This window comes from Oncorhynchus keta, chromosome 10 (genome assembly GCF_023373465.1).
Source record: "Oncorhynchus keta strain PuntledgeMale-10-30-2019 chromosome 10, Oket_V2, whole genome shotgun sequence".
Taxonomy (NCBI): Eukaryota; Metazoa; Chordata; class Actinopteri; order Salmoniformes; family Salmonidae; genus Oncorhynchus; species Oncorhynchus keta.
The window spans coordinates 63,054,104-63,071,138 of NC_068430.1; the positions used below are offsets into that span (position 1 = coordinate 63,054,104).

The 17,035-nt window shown below is 46.9% G+C and overlaps 2 protein-coding genes across 3 annotated transcripts in view; one reads left to right on the top strand and one right to left on the bottom strand.

Annotated features, from left to right (window-relative positions):
• LOC118389177 (protocadherin Fat 4) overlaps window positions 1-14,988 on the top strand; it is a 29,546-nt gene extending 14,558 nt beyond the window's left edge. The window contains exons 27-30 of one of the 2 annotated variants that reach the window (XM_052527489.1): window positions 13,596-13,775; window positions 13,970-14,047; window positions 14,208-14,247; window positions 14,336-14,988. In XM_052527489.1, the coding sequence (XP_052383449.1) occupies window positions 13,596-13,775; window positions 13,970-14,047; window positions 14,208-14,247; window positions 14,336-14,434 (397 nt within the window). In that variant the 3' untranslated portion in view covers window positions 14,435-14,988. Of the gene's footprint in view, window positions 1-13,595; window positions 13,776-13,969; window positions 14,053-14,207; window positions 14,248-14,335 lie in introns of those variants that run through there. The other variant, XM_052527490.1, reaches the window with a different exon arrangement.
• The window catches only part of LOC118389174 (COMM domain-containing protein 1-like), a 69,502-nt gene that overhangs the window by 42,970 nt on the left and 9,497 nt on the right, over window positions 1-17,035 (bottom strand). The gene's annotated exons all lie outside the window — the stretch shown is intronic.

Consider the following 17,035-nt stretch of genomic DNA (forward strand, 5'->3'; position numbering starts at 1 on the left):
TATATATATATATATTTACAACTTTTTTCACATACCTTTTTATATATATTTTGAATTTTCCATAAACTCATCTTCAAAACACTCTCCTGCAACCCGCCTCACCAATTTATATTTATAAAAAAAAAGTATTATTTACCTCAAATCTGTAATCCTCCAAGAAACTAGCCAGAAACTCGCCAGAAGCTAGCCAGGAGCTAGCCAGAAGCTAGTTAGCTTCTTTACTGGCTAATCGTTAGTATTCAGCTAACCACGGTTTGTGGTCATCAGCTATCCTTTAGCTCGAAAATCTATCGCCAGTTTTGTACGGCGCAGCGCGGCTCGGAATGGAACATACCGGACCAATTATTCTCTCCATGTCCCTGGATTTCAACCGCTAACTCTGGACATTCATACCTGGATCTCACAGCTAGCTAGCTGCTATCCGTGTGACTATCGGCTTTCGTCGATTCCGGAGCAAACATCAATTATTCCGGAGCTAGCCAGCTGAAGAGTTCCATCAATCACTCCTGGGCTACAATCACCTATCCGGACCCGTTTTACTGCCTACGCGGAGCCCCACCGGGCCTTCACAACTGGACTGCCGACGTTATCTACCCGAAGGAGTTATCCGGCTGGCTCCTCCGTCGCGACGTTACCTGAACGCCCATCTGCGGCCCGCTAACCGTTAGCTGTCTTATCGGCTGCTATCCGAATAAACAAACAATCAGACACTTTATTTCTTTATTTTTATGATTATTATTTTTCTTCTTGGACCTCTATAACTATATCTATTGTTTTTTGTTGTTGTTGTGTGATTTGGATTAATCCCCTCTACCACATGGAACCCCACTAATTACTGACGGAACGCAAGAGGTGGCTAATAACAGACCTCCATCCTATGCTAGCTTGCTACCGATGGCCTGGCTAGCTGTCTAAATCGCGACCCCCAACCAACCTCTACTCACTGGACCCTTTTGATCACTCGACTAAGCAGGCCTCTCCTTAATGTCAATATGCCTTGTCCATTGCTGTTCTGGTTAGTGTTTATTGGCTAATTTCACTGTAGAACCTCTAGTCCTGCTCACTATACCTTATCCAACCTATTAGTTCCCACACATGCAATGACATCTCCTGGTTTCAATGTTTCTAGAGACAATATCTCTCTCTTCATCACTCAATACCTAGGTTTACCTCCACTGTATTCACATCCTACCATACCTTTTGTCTGTACATTATACCTTGATGCTATTTTATCGCCCCCAGAAATCTCCTTTTACTCTCTGTTCGTTCTAGACGACCAATTCTTATTGCTTTTAGCCGTACCCTTATTCTACTCCTCCTCTGTTCCTCTGGCGATGTAGAGGTGAATCCAGGCCCTGCCGTGCCTAGCTCCACTCCCATTCCCCAGGCGCTCTCTTTTGACGACTTCTGTAACCGTAATAGCCTTGGTTTCATGCATGTTAACATTAGAAGCCTCCTCCCTAAGTTTGTTCTATTCACTGCTTTAGCACACTCTGCCAACCCGGATGTTCTAGCTGTGTCTGAATCCTGGCTTAGGAAGACCACCAAAAATTCTGAAATTTTAATCCCAAACTACAACATTTTCAGACAAGATAGAACTGCCAAAGGGGGCAGTGTTGCAATCTGCTGCAAAGATAGCCTGCAGAGTTCTGTCCTACTATCCAGGTCTGTATCCAAACAATTTGAACTTCTACTTTTAAAAATCCACCTCTCTAAAAACAAGTCTCTCACTGTTGCCGCCTGCTATAGACCCCCCTCTGCCCCCAGCTGTGCTCTGGACACCATATGTGAACTGATTGCCCCCCATCTATCTTCAGAGCTTGTGCTGCTAGGCGACCTAAACTGGAACATGCTTAACACCCCAGCCATCCTACAATCTAAACATGATGCCCTCAATCTCACACAAATGATCAATGAACCTACCAGGTACCTCCCCAAAGCCTTAAACACGGGCACCATCATAGATATCATCCTAACCAACTTTCCCTCTAAATACACCTCTGCTGTCTTCAACCAAGATCTCAGCGATCACTGCCTCATTGCGCTGCATCCGTAATGGGTCAGCGGTCAAACGACCTCCACTCATCACTGTAAAACGCTCCCTGAAACACTTCAGCGAGCAGGCCTTTCTAATCGACCTGGCCGGGGTATCCTGGAAGGATATTGATCTCATCCCGTCAGTAGAGGATGCCTGGATATTTTTTTTAAATGCCTTCCTAACCATCTTAAATAAATCAATTTTATTTGTCACATACACATGGTTAGCAGATGTTAATGCGAGTGTAGCAAAATGCTTGTGCTTCTAGTTCCGACAATGCAGTAATAACCAACAAGTAATCTAACTAACAATTCCAAAACTACGGTCTTATACACACAAGTGTAAGGGGATAAAGAATATGTACATATGAATGAGTGATGGTACAGAGCGGCATAGGCAAGATACAGTAGATGGTATCGAGTACAGTATATACATATGAGATGAGTATGTAAACAAAGTGGCATAGTTAAAGTGGCTAGTGATACGTGTATTTCATAAAGATGCAGTAGATGATATACAGTACAGTATATACGTATACATATGAGATGAATAATGTAGGGTATGTAAACATTATATTAGGTAGCATTGTTTAACATTTACATTTACATTTAAGTCATTTAGCAGACGCTCTTATCCAGAGCGACTTACAAATTGGTGCATTCACCTTATGACATCCAGTGGAACAGCCACTTTACAATAGTGCATCTAAATCTTTTAAGGGGGGGGGGGTGAGAAGGATTACTTTATCCTATCCTAGGTATTCCTTAAAGAGGTGGGGTTTCAGGTGTCTCCGGAAGGTGGTGATTGACTCCGCTGTCCTGGCGTCGTGAGGGAGTTTGTTCCACCATTGGGGGGCCAGAGCAGCGAACAGTTTTGACTGGGCTGAGCGGGAACTGTACTTCCTCAGTGGTAGGGAGGCGAGCAGGCCAGAGGTGGATGAACGCAGTGCCCTTGTTTGGGTGTAGGGCCTGATCAGAGCCTGGAGGTACTGAGGTGCCGTTCCCCTCACAGCTCCGTAGGCAAGCACCATGGTCTTGTAGCGGATGCGAGCTTCAACTGGAAGCCAGTGGAGAGAGCGGAGGAGCGGGGTGACGTGAGAGAACTTGGGAAGGTTGAACACCAGACGGGCTGCGGCGTTCTGGATGAGTTGTAGGGGTTTAATGGCACAGGCAGGGAGCCCAGCCAACAGCGAGTTGCAGTAATCCAGACGGGAGATGACAAGTGCCTGGATTAGGACCTGCGCCGCTTCCTGTGTGAGGCAGGGTCGTACTCTGCGGATGTTGTAGAGCATGAACCTACAGGAACGGGCCACCGCCTTGATGTTAGTTGAGAACGACAGGGTGTTGTCCAGGATCACGCCAAGGTTCTTAGCGCTCTGGGAGGAGGACACAATGGAGTTGTCAACCGTGATGGCGAGATCATGGAACGGGCAGTCCTTCCCCGGGAGGAAGAGCAGCTCCGTCTTGCCGAGGTTCAGCTTGAGGTGGTGATCCGTCATCCACACTGATATGTCTGCCAGATTCGCCACCTGGTCATCAGAAGGGGGAAAGGAGAAGATTAATTGTGTGTCGTCTGCATAGCAATGATAGGAGAGACCATGTGAGGTTATGACAGATCCAAGTGACTTGGTGTATAGCGAGAATAGGAGAGGGCCTAGAACAGAGCCCTGGGGGACACCAGTGGTGAGAGCGCGTGGTGAGGAGACAGATTCTCGCCACGCCACCTGGTAGGAGCGACCTGTCAAGTAGGACGCAATCCAAGCGTGGGCCGCGCCGGAGATGCCCAACTCGGAGAGGGTGGAGAGGAGGATCTGATGGTTCACAGTATCGAAGGCAGCCGATAGGTCTAGAAGGATGAGAGCAGAGGAGAGAGAGTTAGCTTTAGCAGTGCGGAGCGGAGCGCCTCCGTGATACAGAGAAGAGCAGTCTCAGTTGAATGACTAGTCTTGAAACCTGACTGATTTGGATCAAGAAGGTCATTCTGAGAGAGATAGCGGGAGAGCTGGCCAAGGACGGCACGTTCAAGAGTTTTGGAGAGAAAAGAAAGAAGGGATACTGGTCTGTAGTTGTTGACATCGGAGGGATCGAGTGTAGGTTTTTTCAGAAGGGGTGCAACTCTCGCTCTCTTGAAGACGGAAGGGACGTAGCCAGCGGTCAGGGATGAGTTGATGAGCGAGGTGAGGTAAGGGAGAAGGTCTCCGGAAATGGTCTGGAGAAGAGAGGAGGGGATAGGGTCAAGCGGGCAGGTTGTTGGGCGGCCGGCCGTCACAAGACGCAAGATTTCATCTGGAGAGAGAGGGAGAAAGAGGTCAGAGCACAGGGTAGGGCAGTGTGAGCAGAACCAGCGGTGTCGTTTGACTTAGCAAACGAGGATCGGATGTCGTCGACCTTCTTTTCAAAATGGTTGACGAAGTCATCTGCAGAGAGGGAGGAGGGGGGAGGGGGAGGAGGATTCAGGAGGGAGGAGGTGGCAAAGAGCTTCCTAGGGTTAGAGGCAGATGCTTGGAATTTAGAGTGGTAGAAAGTGGCTTTAGCAGCAGAGACAGAGGAGGAAAATGTAGAGAGGAGGGAGTGAAAGGATGCCAGGTCCGCAGGGAGGCGAGTTTTCCTCCATTTCCGCTCGGCTGCCCGGAGCCCTGTTCTGTGAGCTCGCAATGAGTCGTCGAGCCACGGAGCGGGAGGGGAGGACCGAGCCGGCCTGGAGGATAGGGGACATAGAGAGTCAAAGGATGCAGAAAGGGAGGAGAGGAGGGTTGAGGAGGCAGAATCAGGAGATAGGTTGGAGAAGGTTTGAGCAGAGGGAAGAGATGATAGGATGGAAGAGGAGAGAGTAGTGGGGGAGAGAGAGCGAAGGTTGGGACGGCGCGATACCATCCGAGTAGGGGCAGTGTGGGAAGTGTTGGATGAGAGCGAGAGGGAAAAGGATACAAGGTAGTGGTCGGAGACTTGGAGGGAGTTGCAATGAGGTTAGTGGAAGAACAGCATCTAGTAAAGATGAGGTCGAGCGTATTGCCTGCCTTGTGAGTAGGGGGGAAGGTGAGAGGGTGAGGTCAAAGAGGAGAGGAGTGGAAAGAAGGAGGCAGAGAGGAATGAGTCAAAGGTAGACGTGGGGAGGTTAAAGTCGCCCAGAACTGTGAGAGGTGAGCCGTCCTCAGGAAAGGAGCTTATCAAGGCATCAAGCTCATTGATGAACTCTCCGAGGGGACCTGGAGGGCGATAAATGATAAGGATGTTAAGCTTGAAAGGGCCGGTAACTGTGACAGCATGAAATTCAAAGGAGGCGATAGACAGATGGGTAAGGGGAGAAAGAGAGAATGACCACTTGGGAGAGATGAGGATCCCGGTGCCACCACCCCGCTGACCAGAAGCTCTCGGGGTGTGCGAGAACACGTGGGCGGACGAAGAGAGAGCAGTAGGAGTAGCAGTGTTATCTGTGGTGATCCATGTTTCCGTCAGTGCCAAGAAGTCGAGGGACTGGAGGGAGGCATAGGCTGAGATGAACTCTGCCTTGTTGGCCGCAGATCGGCAGTTCCAGAGGCTACCGGAGACCTGGAACTCCACGTGGGTCGTGCGCGCTGGGACCACCAGATTAGGGTGGCCGCGGCCACGCGGTGTGGAGCGTTTGTATGGTCTGTGCAGAGAGGAGAGAACAGGGATAGACAGACACATAGTTGACAGGCTCCAGAAGAGGCTACGCTAATGCAAGGAGATTGGAATGACAAGTGGACTACACGTCTCGAATGTTCAGAAAGTTAAGCTTACGTAGCAAGAATGTTATTGACTAAAATGATTAAAATGATACAGTACTGCTGAAGTAGGCTAGCTGGCAGTGGCTGCGTTGTTGACTTTGTAGGCTAGCTGGCAGTGGCTGCGTTGTTGACACTACACTAATCAAGTCGTTCCGTTGAGTGTAATAGTTTCTACAGTGCTGCTATTCGGGGGCTAGCTGGCTAGCTATCAGTGTTGATTACGTTACGTTGCGTTAAAAGAATGACAATGGCTGGCTAGCTAACCTAGAAAATCGCTCTAGACTACACAATTATCTTTGATACACAGACGGCTATGTAGCTAGCTATGTAGCTAGCTACGATCAAACAAATCAAACCGTTGTGCTGTAATGAAATGAAATGAAAATGTGATACTACCTGTGGAGCGAAGCGGAATGCGACCGGGTTGTTGAGTGCGGAAGTTCTATTCAGTAGACGTTGGCTAGCTGTTGGCTAGCTAGCAGTGTCTCCTACGTTAAGGACGACAAATAGCTGGCTAGCTAACCTCGGTAAATTAAGATAATCACTCTAAGACTACACGCTCTAAACTACACAATTATCTTGGATACGAAGACAGCAAAGACAACTATGTAGCTAGCTAACACTACACTAATCAAGTCGTTCAGTTGAGTGTAATAGTTTCTACAGTGCTGTTATTCGGTAGACGGTGGACGTTTGCTAGCTGGCTAGCTGCTGGGCAGATAGCAGTGTAGACTACGTTAGGACGACGAAATACGAAGTTGCAATAGAAGTGCTGACTGTTTCACTTTGTTGTCCTCTTTCTTTTCCTTTTTCTTCTGTCCTTCTTTTGTCCTTATTTTGTCTTCCATTCTTCTGTTAACTAGATATTTTTTGTTGTTATTCTTTGTAAGCTAGCTAGCTTCTTCCAGTTTTTAAAGTGGCTAGTGATATATTTTACATCATTTCCCATCAATTCCCATTATTAAAGTGGCTGGAGTTGAGTCAGTGTGTTGGCAGCAGCCACTCAATGTTAGTGGTGGCTGTTTAACAGTCTGATGGCCTTGAGATAGAAGCTGTTTTTCAGTCTCTCGGTCCCAGCTTTGATGCACCTGTACTGACCTTGCCTTCTGGATAATTGCGGGGTGAACAGGCAGTGGCTCGGGTGGTTGTTGTCCTTGATGATCTTTATGGCCTTCCTGTAACATTGGGTGGTGTAGGTGTCCTGGAGGGCAGGTAGTTTGCCCCCGGTGATGCGTTGTGCAGACCTCACTACCCTCTGGAGAGCCTTACGGTTGTGGGCGGAGCAGTTGCCGTACTAGGCGGTGATACAGCCCGCCAGGATGCTCTCGATTGTGCATCTGTAGAAGTTTGTGAGTGCTTTTGGTGACAAGCCGAATTTCTTCAGCCTCCTGAGGTTGAAGAGGCGCTGCTGCGCCTTCTTCACGATGCTGTCCGTGTGGGTGGACCAATTCAGTTTGTCTGTGATGTGTATGCCGAGGAACTTAAAACTTGCTACCTTCTCCACTACTGTTCCATCGATGTGGATAAGGGGGTGTTCCCTCTGCTGTTTCCTGAAGTCCACAATCATCTCCTTAGTTTTGTTGACGTTGAGTGTGAGGTTATTTTCCTGACACCACACTCCGAGGGCCCTCACCTCCTCCCTGTAGGCAGTCTCGTCGTTGTTGGTAATCAAGCCTACCACTGTTATGTCGTTCGCAAACTTGATGATTGAGTTGGAGGCGTGCGTGGCCACGCAGTCGTGGGTGAACAGGGAGTACAGGAGAGGGCTCAGAACGCACCCTTGTGGGGCCCCAGTGTTGAGGATCAGCGGGGTGGAGATGTTGTTGCCTACCCTCACCACCTGGGGGTGGCCCGTCAGGAAGTCCAGTACCCAGTTGCACAGGGCGGGGTCGAGACCCAGGGTCTCGAGCTTGATGACGAGCTTGGAGGGTACTATGGTGTTAAATGCTGACCTGTAGTCGATGAACAGCATTCTCACATAGGTATTCCTCTTGTCCAGATGGGTTAGGGCAGTGTGCAGTGTGGTTGAGATTGCATCGTCTGTGGACCTATTTGGGCGGTAAGCAAATTGAAGTGGTTCTAGGGTGTCAGGTAGGGTGGAGGTGATATGGTCCTTGACTAGTCTCTCAAAGCACTTCATGATGACGTTTAGCTCAGTTACCTTAGCTTTCTTGGGAACAGGAACAATGGTGGCCCTCTTGAAGCATGTGGGAACAGCAGACTGGGATAGGGATTGATTGAATATGTCCGTAAACACACCAGCCAGCTGGTCTGCGCATGCTCTGAGGGCGCGGCTGGGGATGCCGTCTGGGCTCCAGGCATGCCCCATTCAAGAAATTTAGAACCAGGAACAGATATAGCCCTTGGTTCTCCCCAGACCTGACAGCCCTTAAGCAACACAAAAACATCCTATGGCGTTCTTCATTAGCATCGAACAGCCCCCGTGATATGCAGCTGTTCAGGGAAGCTAGAAACCATTATACACAGTCAGTTAGAAAACCGAGGCTAGCTTTTTCAAGCAGAAATTTGCTTCCTGCAACACTAACTCAAAAAAGTTCTGGGACACTGTAAAGTCCATGTAGAATAAGAACAACTCCTCCCAGCTGCCCACTGCACTGAAGATAGGAAACACTGTCACCACTGATAAATCCACCATAATTGAGAATTTCAATAAGCATTTTTCTACGGCTGGCCATGCTTTTTACCTGGCTACTCCTACCCCGGTCAACAGCACTGCACCCCCCACAGCAACTCGCCCAAGCCTTCCCCATTTCTCCTTCTCCCAAATCCGTTCAACTGATGTTCTGAAAGAGCTGCAAAATCTGGACCCCTACAAATCAGCCGGGCTAGACAATCGAGACCCTTTCTTTCTAAAATGATCTGCCGAAATTGTTGCCACCCCTATTACTAGCCTGTTCAACCTCTCTTTCGTGTCGTCTGAGATTCCCAAAGATTGGAAAGCAGCTGCGGTCATCCCCCTCTTCAAAGGGGGGGACACTCTTGACCCAAACTGCTACAGACCTATATCTATCCTACCATGCCTTTCGAAGGTCTTCGAAAGCCAAGTCACCAAACAGATTACCGACCATTTCGAATCTCACCATACCTTCTCTGCTATGCAATCTGGTTTCAGAGCTGGTCATGGGTGCACCTCAGCCACGCTCAAGGTCCTAAACGATATCTTAACCGCCATCGATAAGAAACATTACTGTGCAGCCGTATTCATTGATCTGGCCAAGGCTTTCGACTCTGTCAATCACCACATCCTCATCGGCAGACTCGACAGCCTTGGTTTCTCCAATGATTGCCTCGCCTGGTTCACCAACTACTTCTCTGATAGAGTTCAGTGTGTCAAATCGGAGGGTCTGCTGTCCGGACCTCTGGCAGTCTCTATGGGGGTGCCACAGGGTTCAATTCTTGGACCGACTCTCTTCTCTGTATACATCAATGAGGTCGCTCTTGCAGCTGGTGAGTCTCTGATCCACCTCTACGCAGACGACACCATTCTGTATACTTCTGGCCCTTCTTTGGACACTGTGTTAACAACCCTCCAGGCAAGCTTCAATGCCATACAACTCTCCTTCCGTGGCCTCCAATTGCTCTTAAATACAAGTAAAACTAAATGCATGCTCTTCAACCGATCGCTACCTGCACCTGCCCGCCTGTCCATAATCACTACTCTGGACGGCTCGGACTTAGAATACGTGGACAACTACAAATACTTAGGTGTCTGGTTAGACTGTAAACTCGCCTTCCAGACCCATATCAAACATCTCCAATCCAAAGTTAAATCTAGAATTGGCTTCCTATTTCGCAACAAAGCATCCTTCACTCATGCTGCCAAACATACCCCTGTAAAACTGACCATCCTACCAATCCTCGACTTTGGTGATGTCATTTACAAAATAGCCTCCAATACCCTACTCAACAAATTGGATGCAGTCTATCACAGTGTCACCAAAGCCCCATATACTACCCACCATTGCGACCTGTACGCTCTCGTTGGCTGGCCCTCGCTTCATACTCATCGCCAAACCCACTGGCTCCATGTCATCTACAAGACCCTGCTAGGTAAAGTCCCCCCTTATCTCAGCTCGCTGGTCACCATAGCATCTCCCACCTGTAGCACACGCTCCAGCAGGTATTTCTCTCTAGTCACCCCCAAAACCAATTATTTCTTTGGCCGCCTCTCCCTCCAGTTCTCTGCTGCCAATGACTGGAACGAACTACAAAAATCTCTGAAACTGGAAACACTTATCTCCCTCACTAGCTTTAAGCACCAACTGTCAGAGCAGCTCACAGATTACTGCACCTGTACATAGCCCACCTATAATTTAGCCCAAACAACTACCTCTTTCCCTACTGTATTTTATTTATTTATTTATTTTGCTCCTTTGCACCCCATTATTTTTATTTCTACTTTGCACATTTTTCCATTGCAAATCTACCATTCCAGTGTTTTACTTGCGGCGCCGACAGAGATGGCCGCCTCGCTTCGCGTTCCTAGGAAACCGTGTTATTTCTTACATTAGTACCCCAGGTCATCTTAGGTTTCATTACATACAGTCGAGAAGAACTACTGAATATAAGATCAGCGTCAACTCACCATCAGTACGACCAAGAATATGTTTTCCGCGACGCGGATCCTGTGTTCTGCCTTACAAACAGGTCAACGGAATGGATCGCATGCAGCAACCCCCCAAAAAAACGACTTCGTAAAAGAGGGAAACGTAGCGGTCTTCTGGTCAGACTCAGGACACGGGCACATCGCGCACCACTACCTAGAATTCTTCTTGCCAATGTCCAGTCTCTTGACAACAAGGTTGATGAAATCCGAGCATGGGTAGCATTCCAGAGGGACATCAGAGACTGTAACGTCCTCTGCTTCACCGAAACATGGCTCACTGGGAAGACGCTATCCGGGGCGGTGCAGCCAACGGGTTTCTCCATGCATCGCGCCGACAGAAACAAACATCTTTCTGGTAAGAAGAGTGGCGGGGGCGTATGCCTCATGACTAACGAGACATGGTGTGATGAAAGAAACATACAGGAACTCAAATCCTTCTGTTCACCTGATTTAGAATTCCTCACAATTCTAAATCAGCATTATCTACCAAGAGAATTCTCTTCGATTATAATCACAGCCGTATATACCCCCAAGCAGACACATCAATGGCTCTGAACAAGCTTTATTTAACTCTTTGCAAACTGGAAACCATTTATCCGGAGGCTGCATTCATTGTAGCTGGGGATTTTAACAAAGCTAATCTGAAAACAAGACTCCCTAAATTTTATCAGCATATCGATTGCGCAACCAGGGGTGGTAAAACCTTGGATCATTGTTACTCTAACTTCCGCGACGCATATAAGGCCCTGCCCCACCCCCCTTTCGGAAAAGCTGACCACGACTCCATTTTGTTGATCCCTGCCTACAGACAGAAACTTAAAAAAGAGGCTCCCACGCTGAGGTCTGTCCAACGCTGGTCCGATCAAGCTGACTCCACACTCCAAGACTGCTTCCATCACGTGGACTGGGACATGTTTCGTATTGCGTCAGATAAAAATATTGACGAATACGCTGATTCGGTGTGCGAGTTCATTAGAACGTGCGTTGAAGATGTCGTTCCCATAGCAACGATAAAAACATTCCCTAACCAGAAACCGTGGATTGATGGCAGCATTCGCGTGAAACTGAAAGCACGAACCACTGCTTTTAATCAGGGCAAGGTGACCGGAAACATGACCGAATATAAACAATGCAGCTATTCCCTCCGCAAGGCTATTAAACAAGCTAAGCGTCAGTACAGAGACAAAGTAGAATCTCAATTCAACGGCTCAGACACAAGAGGCATGTGGCAGGGTCTACAGTCAATCACGGACTACAAGAAGAAACCCAGCCCAGTCACGGACCAGGATGTCTTGCTCCCAGGCAGACGAAATAACTTTTTTGCCCGCTTTGAGGACAATACAGTGCCACTGACACGGCCTGCAACGAAAACATGCGGTCTCTCCTTCACTGCAGCCGAGGTGAGTAAGACATTTAAACGTGTTAACCCACGCAAGGCTGCAGGCCCAGACGGCATCCCCAGCCGCGCCCTCAGAGCATGCGCAGACCAGCTGGCCGGTGTGTTTACGGACATATTCAATCAATCCCTATACCAGTCTGCTGTTCCCACATGCTTCAAGAGGGCCACCATTGTTCCTGTTCCCAAGAAAGCTAAGGTAACTGAGCTAAACGACTACCGCCCCGTAGCACTCACTTCCATCATCATGAAGTGCTTTGAGAGACTAGTCAAGGACCATATCACCTCCACCCTACCTGACACCCTAGACTCACTCCAATTTGCTTACCGCCCAAATAGGTCCACAGACGACGCAATCTCAACCACACTGCACACTGCCCTAACCCACCTGGACAAGAGGAATACCTATGTGAGAATGCTGTTCATCGACTACAGCTCGGCATTCAACACCATAGTACCCTCCAAGCTCGTCATCAAGCTCGAGACCCTGGGTCTCGACCCCGCCCTGTGCAACTGGGTACTGGACTTCCTGACGGGCCGCCCCCAGGTGGTGAGGATAGGCAACAACATCTCCTCCCCGCTGATCCTCAACACGGGGGCCCCACAAGGGTGCGTTCTGAGCCCTCTCCTGTACTCCCTGTTCACCCACGACTGCGTGGCCACGCACGCCTCTCCAACTCAATCATCAAGTTTGCGGACGACACAACAGTGGTAGGCTTGATTACCAACAACGACGAGACGGCCTACAGAGAGGAGGTGAGGGCCCTCGGAGTGTGGTGTCAGGAAAATAACCTCACACTCAACGTCAACAAAACTAAGGAGATGATTGTGGACTTCAGGAAACAGCAGAGGGAACACCCCCCTATCCACATCGATGGAACAGTAGTGGAGAGGGTAGCAAGTTTTAAGTTCCTCGGCATACACATCACAGACAAACTGAATTGGTCCACTCACACTGACAGCGTCGTGAAGAAGGCGCAGCAGCGCCTCTTCAACCTCAGGAGGCTGAAGAAATTCGGCTTGTCACCAAAAGCACTCACAAACTTCTACAGATGCACAATCGAGAGCATCCTGGCGGGCTGTATCACCGCCTGGTACGGCAACTGCTCTGCCCTCAACCATAAGGCTCTCCAGAGGGTAGTGAGGTCTGCAAAACGCATCACCGGGGGCAAACTACCTGCCCTCCAGGACACCTACACCACCCGATGTTACAGGAAGGCCATGAAGATCATCAAGGACATCAACCACCCGAGGTACTGCCTGTTCACCCCGCTATCATCCAGAAGGCGAGGTCAGTACAGGTGCAGGGACCGAGAGACTGAAAAACAGCTTCTATCTCAAGGCCATCAGACTGTTAAACAGCCACCACTAACAGTGAGTGGCTGCTGTCAACATACTGACTCAACTCCAGCCACTTTAATAATGGAAAAAATTGATGTAAAAATGTATCACTAGCCACTTAAAACAATGCCACTTAACAATGTTTACATACCCTACATTACTCATCTCATATGTATATACTGTACTCGATACCATCTACTGCATCTTGCCTATGCCGTTCTGTACCATCACTCATTCATATTTTTATGTACATATTCTTCATCCCTTTACACTTGTGTATATGGTAGTTGTGGAATTGTTAGGTTAGATTACTCGTTGGTTATTACTGAATTGTCGGAACTAGAAGCACAAGCATTTCGCACTACACTCGCATTAACATCTGCTAACCATGTGTATGTGACAAATACAATTTGATTTAATGGCCGTTCTCTGATGTTGCCCACAGCAAGCTGCAGAGCGAGGCGGGCACTGTGAAGGCAGAGCTAGAGAAGGTGTTTGGGGCGGGGCTGGAGCATGTGATTGAGGAGGAGTCAGCCATAGTCACAGTCATAGTCATCGTCCTGGGCGTCCTGTTCGGCCTGAGTCTGCTGGGATTGGTGGCGATGGTGACGTTCACCGTTATCAAGTGAGTAGCTCATTCATGTTTGCTTAGTGTTTGTTTTAGCATTAAGTTAAGATGAGCAAGAAATGACTTATGATAATGAATCTAGCCCTTGCCACTAGCCATAATTGCAATTATGACCCCCTTATCCCCCAAAATGACTATGACACAAATGATTCTAGGCTAACCACTGTTTCAACATTTCAATTTCTTTTCAGGTTCAGAAGGATGAAAGAACCCACAGAGGACTCCTGTGGGGAAAGCTTTGACATTGATAGGCGAAATGAAGCTTACACGTAAAGTACTGTTTGAATATGCAATTACATATGGCGTCTTAACGTTTGATTCATTGATGATGGGATGCAATTGAACGAGTAATATTTCAAATCAATACTTTGTCATTTTTAGACAGCTACTATGCGAGTTCTTTCTCATCCGCCTTTTCTTCTGCTTTAGAAATAGAGATATGAAGGCATCTGCAACAGGCTCAGAACAGGTAAGAACCCCGAGGCCAAACACAGGCCGTTCAAATATACAGTGCGATTTGTTGGTCAAGGGCGATGATCCATGCTGTTGTTTTTTAGGGGCAAAGGTCATGGAGAAAGAGTAAGACTTCACAGGAGGCAGTGCCAGAGTGCGACAGACAAGATGAAGATGGTGACAGCCATAACTCCTCTCTTTAGGTCCCACTGACAACTAAACACAAAGCACACACAATGAATGTGCACCAGAGCAGTGAGACAGATGGAGCAACACTGCAATGAAGGAATGACTAGTTTACTCTGACTTATTGGTTGGCTAATGCACTAATGCTTTGACCGTCAATTGCTGGTTACAGTCTATGCTGCACTCATATTAGGAGCATTTCTCTGTAAAAACAAACAAAGACCTTTAGCCAATAAATGTAAAAATAGAAAAGGCTAAGAATAGCACTTACTATGAATTATTTTATATGCTAATACATTGTTTCTGAGTGCTAATGATGGTATGCATTTCCTCTGTCACCAAACATACCTCAACCAACTTTTCACTGCATTTAGGTTTAACTAATAAAAAAGACATACCCTGGATAGAAAGTGTCTTATTTTTACCAACATTTCTCTATGCTAATGCTTAGACTCAAACCTTTAGAACTGGCTCGAGCTTGAGACAACAGACTCATGTTCATTATGCACCAAATGGAAGAAAACAGATTGAAATGGGATTACCTGGACTTGTCCAATAAGACTCACTTTAGTTTTTTTTGCTATTGTACCATTACCAGTGTAGGTCTGATGGATGGTGGGGTGTTTCTAAATACTTGTCCTGAAGGCAAGGGTGTAACTTTTTGTTAGAAATTGGAGGGGGTCAGGGTCAACACCCATCTAGGGGGGGGACCGGGGGCATGCCCGAAGGATTTTTTTTTTTTTTTTTAAATAGCTGTGAAATTATTGTTTCTGGTGAATATTTAAGGGGAAATAAATAAAAACTGCCCTGATAATTTCTTCAATATACCCCAATCACAACAGACACACCAATATTTTTCTATATTACTTTAAAACTGTCTTCTTACTCTTAACAGTAAGTCACCACCACACCACTTCTTTAACTACATTTAAATGTCAAATCTATTCTATATGTGTACCCTTCACCACGCTTGGCTAGTACTTGAATAACTTCAATCATTTCTTATACACAGTGCTTAACTTGAACTGAAATAGGTGCCGATACTCGTTTTTTTTCAGCTAATATTCAATAAGACGAACAGGAGCTCAAGCAGTGTGAGTTGCCGGTACTCAGCTCCGGTGAGACCCTGCCAAAGTCGAGCACTACTTATTAGAAGTCGACCGATTAATCGGAATGGCTGATTAATTAGGGAAGATTTCAAGTTTCCATAACAATCCGAAAATCGGTATTTTTGGACACCGATTTTTCAGATTTTTTTATACCTTTATTTAATCTTTATTTAACTAGGCAAGTCAGTTAAGAACACATTCTTATTTTCAATAACGGCCTAGGAACAGCGGGTTAACTGCCTCGTTCAGGGGCAGAATGACAGATTTTCACCTTGTCATCTTACAGTTAACTAGTCTAACGCAATAACGACCTGTCTCTCTCTCATTGCACTCCACAAGGAGACTGACTGCCTGTTACGCAAATGCAGTAAGCCAAGGTAAGTTGCTAGCTACCATTAAACTTGTATTATAAAAAACAATCAATCATAATCACTAGTTACCTACACATGGTTGATGATATTACTAGATATTATCTAGCATGTCATGCGTTGCGTATAATCTGACTGAGCATACAAGTATCTAAGTATCTGACTGAGCAGTGGTAGGCAGAAACAAATGTAAACATTCATTCAAACAGCACTTTCGTGCGTTTTGCCAGCAGCTCTTCGTTGTGCGTCAAGCATTGCGCTGTTTATGACTTCAAGCCTATCAACTCCCGAGATGAGGCTGGTGTAACCGAAGTGAAATGGCTAGCTAGTTAGCGCGCGCTAATAGCGTTTCAAACGTCACTCTGAGCCTTGGAGTGGTTGTGCCCCTTGCTCTGGAGTGGTTGTGCCCCTTGCTCTGCATGGGTAACGCTGCGGTTGTCGTTGTGTTTCTGGTTCGAGCCCAGGGAGGAGCGAGGAGAGGGACGGGAGCTATACTGTTACACTGGCAATACTAAAGTGCCTATAAGAACATCCAATAGTCAAAGGTTAATGAAATACAAATGGTATAGAGAGAAATAGTCCTATAATTCCTATAATAACTACAACTTAAAACTTCTTACCTGGGAATATTGAAGACTCATGTTAAAAGGAACCACCAGCTTTCATATGTTCTCATGTTCTGAGCAAGGAACTTAAACGTTAGCTTTCTTACATGGCAAATATTGCACTTTTACTTTCTTCTCCAACACTTTGTTTTTGTATTATTTAAACCAAATTGAACATGTTTATTTCTTTGAGGCTAAATGGATTTTATTGATGTATTATATTAAGTTAAAATAAGTGTTCATTCAGTATGGTTGTAATTGTCATTATTACAAATAAAATAAAAATCGGGGCTTTTTTGGTCCTCCAATAATTGGTAGCGTGGTAGAAAAATCGGTCGACCTCTACTACTTATACCCAATTCATTTACAAGTCGACACAATCTGTCCAGAATGTTCTTACTTGGTTACACAAACTGAAATGCTCACCCGATGACCTGTTTGTCCTCTCACTGCCTTAACATGAACGGTGCGCTCTTGCTCTCTCTCTATTGGCCATCTTTAAAACCTGCACTTTTCTCCTCTTTTCCATTGGCACC